Raw genomic sequence first — 15,484 nt, 5'->3', positions numbered from 1 at the left:
CAGGTGACTTCTGGTTACCCTGACAGAACAGAGCCGGAGGCTGAATACAAACTGCAGTTTATTAAGGCTCCAGAGTGAGAATTGGCACTTGTTCTGGGCAGGGGCAGGGGTGTCAGAGGAACCCAAAGAAGCTGGGCCCTAACAGGTTGGAGGGACCTCCCCTATCCCCCTACCCCCCAATAAATAAAGTCTCAGCTCCATTGCAGGGTGCTGGTGCAGGACAGGAAGTCTTGGCTGAAAAGAACCCAAGGCTGTTGCTTCATTCTTATTTCTCCCCACACTGGATCTGGCCACAGGTCAGTGACCAACAGCCCCTCTGTGGTCCTAGTGCTGAGGAGACTGGGGTGAAATGTGGGACCTGACCCAACTATAAGAGTTTGGGGTGGAGAGCTGGGGACTGGTGGTGGCCTCCCCATGGTCAGTCATGGTCCGAGGCTGCCCAGGGCAGGCTGAGAATGGGGCCTGCTTTGGGGACACTGTACGTATCCCAGGTCGGGGCCCAGTTAGGGCCACAGCTAGATGCGCAGCTCTGTGTCATCAGGCGGCTCCAGGCCAGACTCTGTGCTGAGTGCTGAAGCTGAGGGGCCCTGGGCTACCCCAAAAGGTGAGACAACGGGGGAGCGAGCAGCCAAAGGAGACAGTGAGGGTGAGAAGCTGGGAGACATGGCAGCTGAGGACAGGGAGCCTTCATGGCTGATGGGGGAGCGGTGAGAGGCTGGTGGGAAGATGGCCCGGGCTGCAGCTGTGCTTGCAGGTTTCGGGGGAACAGACTTGGCTCCTGGGTGGGCCACAGCAGTGATGAGGGGCGGCGGGTCAATACGGGGAGCAGGAGGACATGGCCGAGCTTCATCCTTGAGCCGCGCTATCTCTGTGAAGACACTGGCCAGAGGCTGGAACTGAGGGCACCAGCTCAACAGGTAGTCCCAGTTATAGCTGCCACGGAGCTCTTCCTCACCAGCCACGATGGCTGTCAGTGCACCAGCTACACATGGCTTCCCATCTGCTGGGAAGCCATAGTCCCCAGTGGGTGCAGGGCTCAGGCCACAGCCCCCCAGGAAGGCTGTAGCAGTGGCTGGAGGCCCCTCCTCTCGGTACAGATTGGCTCCCGCACCTGGCAGCAGCAACCCTGCCTTTCGGCCCTTATACCAGGTGTCAGGGGCAGGAGGCTCACAGGATGTGTCACTCAATCCATCTGCATCCTGCTGGATGCCTGAGTCAGGGCCTCGGGCAGCCAGGGAGGAGGCAACACTGGCCACACGGGGAAACTCATTGATCATGCGGATCTCGTCATCCTCTGCAGCCTCTGCTGAGCCTCGGCCACTTGAATGTGAAGGGTCCAGGGAGCCACCACGAGGGTAGGGCCCTCCAGCTCCTGGCCCACCATAGCTGGGGAGAGTCTGATGATACAGGTGTTCAGAGGGTGGTGGACTCGGGGGTTCCCGGCCCAGCTTCTGTAAAGAGCTACTGGCTATGGGTGCTGCTTGTGACATTGGGCCAGGGGCTGCCTCCGCCTTGCGGCTCCGTGCTCGAACAAGGCCCAGGACCAGAGCTGCCAGAGCAAGCACCACCACAACTCCCAAAGAGGCTGCCACAGCCCCTACCAATAGCAAATTGAGGTCAGGTGCCAGGCCCAGAGCAGTGTGGGTAATATCCACAGTCACAGGTACTGTGGCACTCCGGGATCCAGGCAGAGGCCCTCTTGCTACTACCTCCAGCCTTAACTCCCGAGGTGCTTCTCGTCGGGTCCGGCCACCGCCCCCAGAGGTGGTTGTTCCACTTCCTGGTGCCCGACTGTCCACTCGCAGGTACAAAGCACCTGTCGTCTGGTTGATACCAAAATAAGGGGAAGAGGTAGCCAGCGAATAGAGCACCAGGCCATCGGCACCCCCATCCTCATCTGTGGCCTGCACATGACCCAGGCTGTGGCCACGCTGGGCACCTTCTGGCACTTGGAAGTGGAAAGTTGGAGCCAGGAATACAGGGTCGTATTCATCTTCTCCGGTAACCAGCACTGACACAGTGACAGAGGCTGAGAGATTCCCAGCATCAGCAGCACCCACTAGCAGACGGAAGCTTCCTGTGTGCTCATAGTCAAAAGGTACCCGTGCCCGCAATTCCCCTGTTGAGCTGTTCAGTGAAAATGCTTCACGACCCTCAGGCCCTGGCACTGCCTCCAATAGGCTGTACTGAAGTCTGCCAAATGTCCCAGCATCCCCATCAATTGCATGTAGTGTGGTCACTAGAGTGCCTGGAGGCTGGTTCTCAGCAAGGCTAGTACTGAGCAGATTCAATGGGAAGGCTGGACCATGGTCATTCACATCCTGGACCTCAACTGTTACTGGTACCAAAGCAAAGTGTGTTCCAGCAGGATCAGCTGCCTGTACCACAAGCTGGTGTCGAGCCTGGGTTTCACAGTCCAGAGGACGGGCCAGTCGCAAAGCACCTGAGTTCTCATCCAGCTCAAAGAGCCCCAAAGGGTCACCTGAGCTGAGGGTGAAATGCACAAGGCCATGAGGTCCAGGGTCAGCATCAGAGGCTTCCACATGCAATAGCTCAGCTCCAACAGGCATGTCCTCAGGTACTGTCACACGGTAGGATGCTCGGGTAAAGACAGGTGGGTTGTCATTGACATCCAGTACAGTGACAGTCACTGGCACGGCTGAACTGCGGGGTGGCTGTCCCCGATCAGCTGCAGCCACAGTTAGATTGTACTGTGCCAGGCTTTCAAAGTCTAGAGGCTCAAGCAACACTAGGCAGCCCAATGCCTGGGGACCTGGCCCAACACCCTCTCCTGCCTCAGCCAGCCGGGGTTCCAGCTGGAAGACTCGGCCCCGATTGCCACTGATGATGCTGTAGTCCACAGTGGCATGAGTGCGGCTTCCATCAGCATCTGTGGCCTCCAGGGTGAGCAGGGTGGAACCAGGGGGCAAATCCTCAGACACAGCAACACGGTAGTGTGGCAGTGTGAAGCTTGGGGCATGGTCATTCTGGTCTTGTAGCTGCACATGCACGGTGGCCCGTGCCACCCGGCCTGGAGCCCCATGGTCTCGTGCTTCCAGCACCACATCCACCACTCCTGGCCCCTCATGGCCCAAGGCTACTGCTCCTACTGTTGTGAACAGAGTTCCTGAGATGAGAAGGGTAGGGAAAGAAATAATCATTCAGTGATGTCACTGTGTCAACAAGAGCAATTCTCCAGAGTCTAGGCAATGGCTTTGGGAGTCAGACTCCTAGGAACAGCTCGTGTGCTGGGACAGTATGCAGTGTCCTCGGGTATTCAAAGCTCAGGAAACAGCTTCTAGATATACAGTCAGGAGGGACTTTTATTAAAGATAGGGGGCAGTGGATGTCCTCCCTGGGTCAGAGATCCAGGAGTTGAGATATGACAAAGCAGCAAATTTTAGGACTGAGTGCTAAATAAAACCCAATAGAGTCAATGATAAAGGGATCAGATTCTGGGGAAGACATACCATTGTTGGGGTCAACATTGAAGCCCTCCGCAGGGGAAGCCAGATGGTAGGAAATGTGACCATTGGCGCCAGAGTCTCTATCAGTGGCAGAGACGGAGAGAATGGCACTGCCTGGCGGGGTGTGCTCCAACATCATCACCTGAAGAGTAACAAAGTATTCGAGGCCAAGCTTCCCAGCTTCCCTGCTGTCCCCTTAGCCTATGAGCTGGAGGTTGGCCCTATGAACTGTACTTGGCATCCAGCTAAGAACCATATTCCCTAGCATAGGAATAAGAACTGCCTACCTTCTCCCTTCTCATCACAGAATGCAGAACTTGGATGCAGTTCACAGGACTTGGGAAGCTGGCCTAAAATAGGACACTTCCTACCCATTCTTACATTAACCCCAACATCTAGCCCAGTCTAGCCACTTGTCTACCTCTGTTATATTGCTCCAACAGTAATGGTCCCAGGCCCGGGCATGGGGACATCCACAAAGAGTTGGTACCTGGTAGAGGCTCTGTGAGAAGATAGGTGCATTGTCATTGACATCCTCCACGAGCACTGTGAGGTTGGCATGGCCCTCATGAGGTCCATCATGCGCCAGCAGTTGTAGATAGTAGTGGTCACATTGCTCAAAGTCCAGGGGGCCCGTGAGGGAGACACGTCCTCCATAGCGGCCAATACTGAAGGGATCCTGAGGCCCAGATGGACTCAGCACATACCACAGCACTGGTCCAGAGTCCACATCATTCCCAGTTACCTGCGCGATCTCTGAGCCCAACAGTGCATCTGCAAAACACGAGGGAAAGGTGACTGCAGAGTTCTCCTCACTATGCAAGCCCTTTACACCTCTTGTTTTACTCAGCCCTCACCTTCTGACACTCGGAGCTCCCAGGGCTGGGGGATGGTGGGGCGATTGTCATTGGTATCGATGACCATCACTGTCAGGGTAGCTGAGCCCACCAGGGCTGGGCTTCCTCTGTCTGTGGCCATCAGTACCAGCCTAGACACAGAGCACAGTCAGGGAGCAGGGCCTAGAGATAGGAATGAACCCTGGGAAGGGCAAGGAGGATTCACGACAAAGCCTAGTTTTGGAGGAATTCAAGGTGTGCCCTGGGGAGTGAGAGAAACGCAAGACAGGGCTTGAATCCATACAGACTCAAGGTGGGGTCTTGGGTTCACAGGTGCCAGGTCTCACCGTGTTTCAGCCCAGATTTCCCGGTCCAGGATAGCTGTGGTAGTGATACTGCCTGTAGCTGGGTCTACATGGAATAAGCCCCGTGCTGGCTGGGATGCAGCCAGACTGTAGGAGATCTGTCCTCCAGAGCCTTGATCCAGGTCATCTGCTTCCACCTAGTAAGTGTAGAAGATTGCTGACATGGGTGTGGCCACAAACAAGTCTGACCAGCCCTGTCCCTTATCTTCCCACCACACCCCACACCTGCAGCAGGGGCCCTTCCAAGGGTCGGGACTCGGGCAGGAAAGCCACATAGTGAGGCCGCAGGAAACGGGGAGCATTATCATTGGCATCTTGGAGGGTCAGGGTCAGCACTGAGAAAGCAAAGGCTCCTCCACTCTCCGCCTGTAGCACCAGTCGCAGCCGTGGGCTTGTCTCAAAGTCAAGCCCCTCTGCTGAGCGAACTGTGACGGCTCCTACGGGAGACAGCCTGCATCAGCCACAGCTCCTTTCTTTGCTCTGGAGCCTTCTTCCCTGAGGGCCACTCCTCCTCCCACCGAAAGCCGCTCTGGCCCAGAGAACCTACTCCTCCAGGAGCCTTTTCTTACAAGACTGTTCCTGTTCCTTACCTGTGTTAGGCTGGATGGAGAATATCCCTTTCTCATTCCCACTGAGAATGCTATAGGTGATTGGTCCATTCGAGCCCCCTGAATGGACAGCCTTTAGGGAGATGACTGGAGTTCCTGTAGGGGAGACAAGAGAGAGACGTGTGGCATTGGCTGGACTGTGGTCACTACACTGTCAGTGACTAACTCCAGTCCTTCCAGGGTCTCAAATCTGGGACACATAACTGGGGACCCACCTGGGGGTGCATTTTCACGGAGCACAGCCTCATTACTAGCTCGGGGAAAGCGAGGCCCACGCTCAGACTCTCCCTGTATTCCAACAATGACCACACCAGTGGCAGAGCGAGCAGGTCGGCCAAGGTCAGTGGCCACAATGAAGAGGACACGATCCCGAGGTCCCAGAGCTACAGGAGAGCGAGCCACACGGATTTCACCAGTGTAAGAGTCCACAGTGGTGCCAGGTGGTGGTGTGCCTGCCAGCCGGTATAGAATGGAGGCATTGGCACCAGCATCGCGATCTTCAGCTCGAAGTGTGGCTAGAGCCAGGGTTGGTGTACCGAGGTTAGGACCTGGGCGGGGTAGGCGGAGGCGCAGAGGACTGGTGGGGAAAGTAGGTGTGTGATCGTTGACATCACGCACTGTGATGGTGATTGGTACTGTGGTGCTCAGGGGCCCAGCAGCTGCACCATCCACGGCACTCACAGAGAAGGCGTAGCTGGCACAGTGTTCTCTGTCCAAGGCAGTAGCTGTGCGCAGCTCTCCAGAGGTAGGCTCCAGTAGGAAGGCCCCTGCTGTACCTGCTCCCAGGTAGTACATCACACGACCATTGTCTCCATCATCAGGGTCATGAGCCTGTAGCTGCAGCAGTAGGGTCCCTGCAGGTGCATCCTCAGGTACCTCCACAGAATAAGCAGGCACAGGAAAGGCTGGGGCATGGTCATTGGCATCCAGCACTGTCACTGTCACAAGCAAGGTGGCACTGAGGGCTGGCTGGCCTCCATCCCTGGCCTCTATCTGCAGCTGGAATGATGGCTCTACCTCCCGGTCTAGTGGCCTCATGGTGCCAAACTCCCCAGAAGTAATATCTAGGACAAAGGCTCCTGAAGGGTCTCCATCTGCAGAGCATATGCACACACAAACATGCACATGTTAGCCCATGAGTAGGAGTAACTTGTAGGTAACAACAGGAATACAAGCTGTAGAAGAGAGCTGGGAGAAAGGCAAAGAAACACAAAGGCAAAGAGAAAAGAGAAACACCAAGGGCAAAGAGGAACACTATAAATCACACAGAGTGTGATCTTGGGACCCCTGAGTCCCCCAAGACCCTTTCAATATATATAATCAAAGTATTTTCCTAAAACATTATATGCCTTTTCATTCTCATTATCTCACAAATGTAAAGTGGGGTTTGTGGATGTTGTATGACATTCTCATTTGGTTAACAGAACACGTATTTGTGTACTGTGTTTTCCAGAATATTCTACATTTAAAAAAAAAGTTATTTTTTCAGAGAGTCAATTTGCCCTGGTGACCTTTAGTTACATTTAAGATCATTGCAACTTCAATACTGTTCAACAGTTTGTTTGAAATCTTAACATTTTTTTTACGCCTATGGAGAAATAGCAAGCAATATCCTTAATCGTTTGTTCCTCTATGATATCTAATTTTTTGTAAGTTTTAATATGAAACACAGCAAATACTGTTTTTTAACATACTACCTATGAACTCTTTGGGATTCTCAAAACTTAAAAGTATACCTGGCTTAGTAGTATAATACCAGCTACTCTGGAGCCTGAAACTGGACAATCATGAGTTCAAGACCGGCCTGGCAACATAGTTGAGACCCTATCACATAGAACAAAGTTTTAAGAGTTCCTGAGACCAAAAATGTTTGAAAACAACTGACTCTGTGGAGAGACAAGTAAAAGGAATAGGATAAAGACAACAGACATAGAGAAGGATAAAGAACTGGAGATGCTAGAAGAGGTGACTTAAATATACCGATTGGCTGGAAAGAAATAGATAGAAGAAGGGGAAAGAGACACAGAAACATTGTCATAAAATGACAAGAGTCAAGGAGCAGCAAGAACCAGGCAAGTAGGTGCTGGCCTTGTGGCCCTGGACGCCTCTCACCCAGGATGCGGTACTGTAGCTTTCCATTGAGCCCCCTGTCTGGATCAGAGGCCCGTAGGGTGGTAAGAGTTTGGGGGTCCTGGCCTTCAGGCACTTCCAGGGAGAGGTGGGTGTTCCCAAAGGTTGGAGTATGGTCATTCTCATCTTCCACAGTCACTCGAACTATGGCATGAGTCATCAGGGGTGGTGAGCCCCTGTCCCGGGCATATACTGTGGAGAAACAAAATCAACAAGATCTACCCTATCTCATGCCATGGAGAAACCCATACACATGTTCACCAGGTACACATATAAAACAGAAAATGTCTATCTCACAGCACACCCTGGGGCACACAGATGGGCATACATAACACGCATGTCAGAAAACTCTCTTTTCCTTTCTACATCCCATGCTGACTATATGCAACTAGCTTCAGTTAGTGGTAATGTGTCAGAAACAATAAATTAAGTATCAAAGCCTGAACTCAACTCTCTGCCCTGCCACTTCCAATCCCTGTTAGCTTGAGCAGGTCACTTAACCCCTCTGCTAATATCAATATGCTCCTCTGCTAAATGGCTTCAGTATAATCAAAGGAGGTGTAAAGGGTGCAGTATGCACTGGAAAATTCGTGATGATAGGCTAGAAGTTAGTTCATCTTACACTCTACCTTGAAGCTCCCAAAACGTAACTGGAGCTGTGTTGTATACACTGCCTCTAGCTTTTGGTGGTGCTGTCAGTGTACCTGTCAAGTTGATCTCCTCCTGCTCCTCCCGATCCAGGGCCCTCAGAGTCGTGAGAACTCCAGTGTTTGGGTCCAGAGAGAAGCTCTCGCCAGAGACACCCCCATAAGTCACTTGCCCATTGGCCCCTAAAGACAGGCAGCATGGAGGATGATCAGACGGTAAGTATATCTTTTATTCCCTTGCTCTATCCCTCTAACAATTCACTCCCTACTCCATCCCTTCCATAATTTATTCCTACAGGTCTTACCAAGGTCAGGGTCAGTTGCCTTCAGAGTGAGCAGAGATGTGCCAGGCGGACTGTTCTCACGAAGGAGGACGCTGTACTCTTGCTGAGGGAAAGCGGGTGCCTCGTCGTTGATGTCAACAACACTGACAGTCAGGAGTTGAGTGGATGAACGTGGCGGGGAGCCATGGTCCAAGGCCACCACTGTCAGTACATGCTCAGCTCGTTGTTCTCGGTCCAGAGGCCGCACCACGGACAGCGCTCCTAGGCAGCAGTAAGGAGGTCGGTAGCCAACTTCAGCATTCCTTGCACTGGAGCACCCTCCACGCCTCCCACTCCAGGCCCAACTCTCACCAGTGGAAGCGTGTAGCCGGAAGTGGCCGTCCCCTCCAGCCGCAAGGCGATAGGACACGCGGGCAGCCTCCCCCAGGTCCGGGTCCCGAGCTACCACGTGCAGCGCCGCGGGTCCGGGCGGCTGATCCTCCGGGAGCCGCACCCGTGAAGGGGAGGCGAAGACTGGGGCGTTGTCGTTTTCATCCGTGACAAAGACGCGCGCCGAAACGCGCGCTGCCCGGCGGCGGCTGGCATTGGTTGGCCGGTCGGTGGCTTCGACCAGCAGCAGCAGCGCCGGCGTAGTCTCCCGATCCAAGCCGCGGGGAGCGCTGAGCGCCCCGGTGCGCGCGTCCAAGCGCAGGGCGGGCACCGGGGGCTCCTGCCGCAGCAGGCGGTATCGCACGTCGCTGTTGGGACCTGGGCCATCTGCGTCCGATGCACGGAAAGTGTACAGCGTGGCGCCGGGATCGGGGTTCTCGGGTAGCGCCAGTGCCAGGGGGTCGCGCGCGAAAGCAGGAGCGTGCTCGTTCTCGTCCTGCACACGCACCTGCACTCTCAACAGCCGCGCGCCTGCGCCTCCCGGCCCCTCGGCGCGCACCGTGAGCGAGCGCCAGGCCGGCCCGGCCTCGAAGTCCAAGGGACGCGCCAGGTACAGACGACCAGACACCGAGTCCAGGGCGAAGGTACCCTCGGGGTCGGCGCCACCCACCAGAGTGTAGGTGAGTGCACCCACATTGACTGGCTCCTGCGGGGCCACCGAACCCAATAGGGATCCAGGTCGAAGTCCTTCAGCTGCTGTCACCGTCAGGACTACAGGCACTGTTGCTCCAGGGTCAGGTTCAGTGAGATCCGGTGACTCCACCGCGCGGGTGGAGGGAAGCACCTATTGTGCACCAGAGCGGGAAAACTGAATCAGGAGGATCTGTGTAAAAGAGGGTCTGTGCTGGCTTCTTGGGTAGTAGGGAAGGTTAGTCAGAGTGGACTGACAAAGAGTCCAGGGATCTCAAGAAGCTGAATGAATCTATAGGAGGGGACCCAGACCAGGGGACTTTAGGAATGGCAGCCATACCTGCACCAGCAGTTGCAGGCTGGCACTTCGAGGGGGGCTGCCTTGGTCGTGAGCGCTCAGAGTTAGCACATAGTGGGGCCGCTCCGCTCTAATCAGGGATGCTGCAGTGTGCAGTTCTCCTGTGTGGGGATGCAGAGAGAAGAGCTCCGAGCCAGGACCTGGGGACAAGCAGAGGAAGGATGAGGTTTTGGCAGCCAGAGCAAGGAAGGCCATGAGAGCGCTGATCACTACTCCCAGGCTCCCTCCTCCTTGCCCTCATACCAGTTAGGGTGTACAGGATGGTCCCGTTCTCCCCCTCATCTGGATCTTTGGCCTGCAGAGTAGTCACCAGTGTTCCTGGAGGCACGCGGTCTGGCACCTGTGGGAACACAACTCACCTACAGTTGTCTCCTTCCACCGCTCAAAATAACCCAGAACTGGCTTTCATTCACCTATGTCTAGGAGGAACTGTTTTCCTTTTGTCTTAACACCTGTTCTAGGAGGGAGTCTCTCTTACCTATATGCACAGCTCAGTCGGGAGGCCCCTCCCCATCTCTCTTACACTTCTTCGGAATGTGGTCCTGACACTTTCCTCACCTGTAGAGGGAGGCCCCCACCAGCAGCCCCTGAAGCCTGCAGGAAGGTGGGACTGTTGTCATTGAGGTCGAGTACTGCAACATGCACAGTGCCTGTGGCGCTGCGAGGTGGACTCCCCCCATCCTGCACGTGCACCAGGAGCTGGAAGCTGTTCTGCTGCTCTCGGTCCAGGGTTTGGAGTGTAGTTACCTCTCCTGGAAGTGAAGATGGACATTGTGATGGGATGTTCAAGGATTCAGAGCCTGGGAACTACAGATAAGTAGTGGCTGGGGAATGTGGGCAAGTACCAGGGCCCAACTCCAGTCTGAAATCCCGATGCTTATAGCCAAGATCTGGGCTGGAGATCTTGTCTGGGTATTTGCCAGTCTGGAGATGAGGTTGTGAGGTCTCAGTGCTTACCAGTCTGGGGGTGGATGCGGAAGGCCTTGCTGTCTTCTGACAGCTGCCGAAGGCTGTAGGTCAGACGCCCATTAGGTCCTGAGTCTCTGTCAGTGGCAAAGACTCGGCCTACACTTGTCCCTGGGGGCTGATTCTCTGCTACAGCCAGGAAGGTGGGCTCTTCAGACAAGCGAGGACTGTGGTCATTTTGGTTGAGGATGCTGACCCTGACAGTGGCTGTGCCTGTCTGTTGCCCTAATTCAGCTTTGGAACCAGATACAGCCATCACCTTCAATGTGTATAACTCCTGGGACTCACGGTCCAGTGCTGCCCGTACCCACAGCCACCCACTCTGTGGCTCTAGGCCAAAGGGGTTACTGGCTCCATCTGCTGCAAGATGATAAGTGACAGGGCTGCCATCTGGTGCCTGGGCCTGCACTTGCAAGATCTGAGTTCCAGTGGTAGTGCCTGAGGGCAAGTCCACACGGTAGGTAGGGCTGTCAAATTGTGGAGCCAGCCCATGGATTCCCAAGTCCTGTATCACCACACGAAGTCGAAAGTGGCTGGTGCATGGTGGGGAGCCTCCATCCTGGGCCTCCACCTCCAACTCATGGGCTGGTCTCCCTGGAGGCCCCAGAGGTCCCATAAGCCGGACATGGCCCGTGATAGGATCCACAGTGAACATTCCATCACCTCCAGCAAGTAGACTAAAGGTGACTCGACTATTAGCACCCGAGTCCGGGTCTAGAGCACGCAGTGTATAGATGGGAGTCCCTGGAGCGGTGTTTTGCGGTAGTAATACGGTGTCTTCAGGTGCAGGGAAGGCAGGAGAGTTGTCATTCACATCATCCAGCAGCACACGGACCCGAGCCGCAGCAAAAGCTGGGGGGATTCCACTGCCTGCTTGAACTTCTAGCTCTAAGACGGGTCCCAGAAGCTCCCGGTCCAGGGGGCGAAGTGTTTTTAATAGCCCTGAGGGTGAATCTAGGGAGAAGAGCCCTTGGGGATCCCCACCTGATAGTGTGAGGGTCACAGGCCCTAAGCGACCTAGGGAGAAAGAGAGAAACATCAGGAAAGAGGTATGGGTCACCTATTAATCCCAAAAACAGTTCCCACATTTGTGCTTAACTCAGTATTAGGAAAGGGGCAGGCTTGATGCTGGGGGAGGGGCTTGGACCTGCCTCAACTAAATGTACCAAGCTCTGCTGACTCCCCATGGAAGGCCTTTACCTTTTTGGAAGAGAGAATAGAGGGTGGAGAGGGAAGGCTGGGGGGAGGGGGGGAGGGAAGAGAGATGGATCTGTGGTTGGTATGTAAAATGAACAAAAAATTTCTTAATAAAGAAAAAATATTTTTTAAAAAGGAAAGGGGCAGGTGTTGGCAGGGAAATTGGTTGGCATTAGGGTGACGTTCGTGTGCCATACTGTTTTGTATTAGAGCTCCCAGTGGTGTGCTGCTCTGGGGTCACCCTGAGATGGTACTGGAAGATAGTACTGGGATATCTGATACCTGGTGGGTTGTGTGCTTGGACTATGCCCACACTGGTGCCTGGTGCCACATCCTCTGGCACTGAAAAAACATACTGTAGTTGTTCAAATATAGGTGGTGTGGGGTTTCCAGGCACAATGCTGATGTTGACTCGAGCAGTGGGTTCTGCTTTCAGGCCACCTCCATCCTGAGCTCCAATCTCCAGCTGCACCACAGAATTAGCCCGTCTGGCCAAGGGCCAGGCTACTGTCAACAGCCCTGGAGAAGGAAGAGAAGCAAAAGTTGATGAGGGAAAGGTCCCGGAAAGAGGAGGCAATATATCATTTAGGCGGGTGGAACGAGGGGGCTGATAGCAGGTCCTGGTGATGGGAGGATCCTCACCTGAGTGTGCATCCAATGCAAAGAGTGGGGGACTATTGCCAGCCAGGATGTGGTAGGAGAGTTGCCCATGGGGTCCCTGGTCTGGGTCATGGGCATGCACTCTCAGTACAGCTGTGCCTGGTGTACTCTGAGCACTCAGACTGGCAGCATACTCCCGTGGATAAAACTGAGGTGGGTTGTCGTTCTCATCAGCCACAAACACCTTCACATACACTATGGACTTGAGGCCTCCCTGGTGGAACATGTAACCATCAGTCAGTAGGCCTTGTCTAGCCTTGGTGAGAACTCTACCCCAATATCCCTGGCCAAGGTCCATTTACTTACCCCATCAACAGCTGTCACTGTGAAGTCAAAGCTTGAAGGTCCCTGGTCACGGTCCAGGGTCCGAGTGGTACATACATCACCACTGTGGGCATCAATGCGGAATGGGGGAGACCCAGAAGCTCCAAGCCCAGCACCCAAGGAATAGGAGAGGAGGCCAAATGGACCACTGTCGGCATCTGTGGCTGTCACCTGGGGAGAGGCTGGGGTAAGTGATGCCCCCTCTTGCTGGTCAGAAAAGTCAGAGCTAAACCAAGAAAGCATTGCTGGTGCCCAAAGACCCTGAATGGTGTGCACACACAGAGGACCAGAACACGGACCAAAACCCAACCCCAGACCAGAACCCACCACTTAGGTTCCTGGGAGGCTCTGGTTACAATTGTTTTTTTGTTAAATGGCAAATAAGACCCTGCCAAGGCTGAACCTTGGAAACAGCCCTTTACTGTGGCTGTGGGCCCAGATATCCCAGGAGACAGACTTTCTTCTGCATGAATCCCTGTGGGCAGCAGCACAGCTGCAATCATCAATATGTAACCTTGTTTGATGTGTGCTTGAAGGCACTTTAATATATAGTGTTGATTCATTAACATTGACTTCACAGACACAATACAGTAAAGATGCAGCCATGGTATACTTAGTTACTGTAACTCCTGTCTGACCAAAGCTTATCTAATGCATGTATTTTATTCTGAAAGGCATAAAGCTAGGCAGAGCTCTACCTTTCTACTTGGGGATTGTTTTAAACAGCAAAATCACTAATAGAAAGCACAAAAACAACAAAATAGAGCTCAGAAAGGACACTTGGTTACAGGACAAGAGCTGAGACGAGAAGAAAAATGTCACCTGTTTCAACCTCAAGCTGGGAACCTAGATATCAGGCGACTCATGGCTGCATGTGTCTAGGGTTACAAAGAAATTTTACAGGGTAATGAACCTGCATATAACAAGGACCAACTACAAAGTAGAGTACTAAGGGCAGCAAACTCTAATTCCAGGGGATCACAGGAAACTACTATCCTCATAAAGTCTCCTAGTCACCTCAAGCAGAGAATTGGTTGATGGATAGTTACTAAGATTGATATTTTAAGTCTAATCTTGTGTGCAGGGAGCCTTGTTTTGTTCTGAGATGGAGATCTCACTATGCAGCTCAGGCTGGCCTTAAACTCATGATCCTCCTGCCTCACCCTCCTGAGTGCTAGGATTGCAAGTGTGCCACCAATCCCAGCTTACATGTCTAATCTTTACTGAGCATGTTCATTACACAGTTGAATCTGATCACTACAGGGTCTGTTCTGTGGTTTCTGAATGTGTCTCACGCACTTTAGCCTAGGACAGGGCCAGGTACACAGTACATGCTCTGTGCATATTTGTGCATTGAGTGAATAGGCATCCAATCATCCTGCTTTGTAACAAAACTTTCTTTCACGCTCAGTTTTACACATTGAGTGCACACTAGTCCATCCATAGTGGGTTAGCTGGTGGCTGACTGCTGCAGGCTGTGACAAAGTGCTCTTTGTGGGTAGAGAGACCTCAGGGTCATGATATGCTGCAAGAGGAAGCTGCAGAGTTTCCCTTCTCGGCCAGAAAATGTGCTCAGAAAGAAAGCTGGCCAAGGATTTCTGATTGTTGCCCAGGCCCTTGACAGAAATGATCTGTGCCATTGTTTATCCTCCTGAGAGACATTAAGACCCTGCCATGGCTGAACCCTGGAAATAGCTCCTGCTCCAGCTCTTTATGGTGGCTGTGGGCCCAGATATCCCAGGAGACGGACTTCCCTCTTGCATCTATCCCCATAGGCAGCAGCACGGCTGCAGCTGCCTTCAGGAGCTGTTAAACACCTCTGCCCTCTGACTCTGTTGCAGGAAGAAAGCAATAAACAGTGGTCGGGGGAAGTTGTCAGGAAGTGACCCCCAAAAGGCGCAGGGGCCTTTGACTGGAAATGACCAAGGCAGAAGTGGACTTCCTGAGCCCCTGCTCAGAGGTTTCTCTGTAAACGCAGACTGTTTTCAGCAGCTTCCTTCTCAGCTCTGTCTCCCATGCTGCATCAGTGCTGTTAGAAGCCTCATGCCTCTCCTCTTATCTACACTTGACCCCCAGCTCTCCTCAGATGCACCATTTCAAGGACAAAAGAAAGACCCTTTTCTATGAACTCTAACGTTCCTACCAGACTCTGAACTTACGCTATCTTCCCATCCTGACATCCTTCCTCTGTACCCCCCCCCCCAATCTGATTTCTTGCTACTATCATAATCTGCTTTCCCCTGCTACCGGTTCACCCTCACCACTGGCCCTTCTCCACTTACTGTGCTCTGGCTGCTTTTATTCACCCTGTTCCCTGGGCTTTCTCCTTGGCCTTTTTTCACCCTACAAGGCCTCTTTCACTTTCCCAGCCTCAGGAACCATCTCTAGTAAGCTTTAAGCTTAGGGAACCATTCCCCTAGGCTGCAAACTGTACATCCAGATGCCTGTTCAACATCTCCACCCGGATGTCCCATGCTGATCTTAAATCTAAGCTGTCCAGTACTAAACCCATGATCCTTTCAAACTTGCTGACTCTTCCATCCACTCATTCAAGCCCAAAGTTAATTCTTCCCTTTCCTTTGC

At 53.4% G+C, this 15,484-nt stretch overlaps 1 protein-coding gene across 1 annotated transcript; it reads right to left on the bottom strand.

The window, feature by feature from the left end:
• Positions 1 to 41: 41 nt before the first annotated feature.
• Dchs1 (dachsous cadherin-related 1) lies at positions 42 to 13,144 on the bottom strand. Its single transcript, XM_059261583.1, has 19 exons — positions 12,884 to 13,144; positions 12,560 to 12,791; positions 12,200 to 12,436; positions 10,712 to 11,737; positions 10,313 to 10,506; positions 9,998 to 10,094; positions 9,737 to 9,894; positions 8,689 to 9,550; positions 8,359 to 8,598; positions 8,111 to 8,236; positions 7,389 to 7,598; positions 5,492 to 6,370; positions 5,259 to 5,372; positions 4,894 to 5,105; positions 4,651 to 4,805; positions 4,325 to 4,455; positions 3,958 to 4,241; positions 3,471 to 3,609; positions 42 to 3,127 (listed from the first exon to the last, which is right to left on the bottom strand). The coding sequence occupies exons 1-19, from the start codon at positions 13,142 to 13,144 to the stop codon at positions 516 to 518; spliced, it is 8,169 nt and encodes a 2,722-aa protein (XP_059117566.1). The 3' UTR covers positions 42 to 515.
• Positions 13,145 to 15,484: the final 2,340 nt, after the last annotated feature.

Source organism: Peromyscus eremicus, chromosome 1 (genome assembly GCF_949786415.1).
Source record: "Peromyscus eremicus chromosome 1, PerEre_H2_v1, whole genome shotgun sequence".
Classification (NCBI taxonomy): Eukaryota; Metazoa; Chordata; class Mammalia; order Rodentia; family Cricetidae; genus Peromyscus; species Peromyscus eremicus.
The sequence above is the reverse complement of the archived record's forward strand: the minus strand, read 5'-3'. Positions and strand labels throughout refer to the sequence as shown.

Bases quoted from the DNA above. Each gene is read 5' to 3' on its own strand.
- Dchs1 (XM_059261583.1), bottom strand. From the start codon at position 13,144: ATGCTTTCTTGGTTTAGCTCTGACTTTTCTGACCAGCAAGAGGGGGCA. The intron at 4,806-4,893 runs GTGTGGGGTGTG...TACACTTACTAG, and splicing joins TGGAAGGGCCCCTGCTGCAG to GTGGAAGCAGATGACCTGGA. The intron at 4,456-4,650 runs GTGAGACCTGGC...CTCTGTGTCTAG, and splicing joins GAAATCTGGGCTGAAACACG to GCTGGTACTGATGGCCACAG.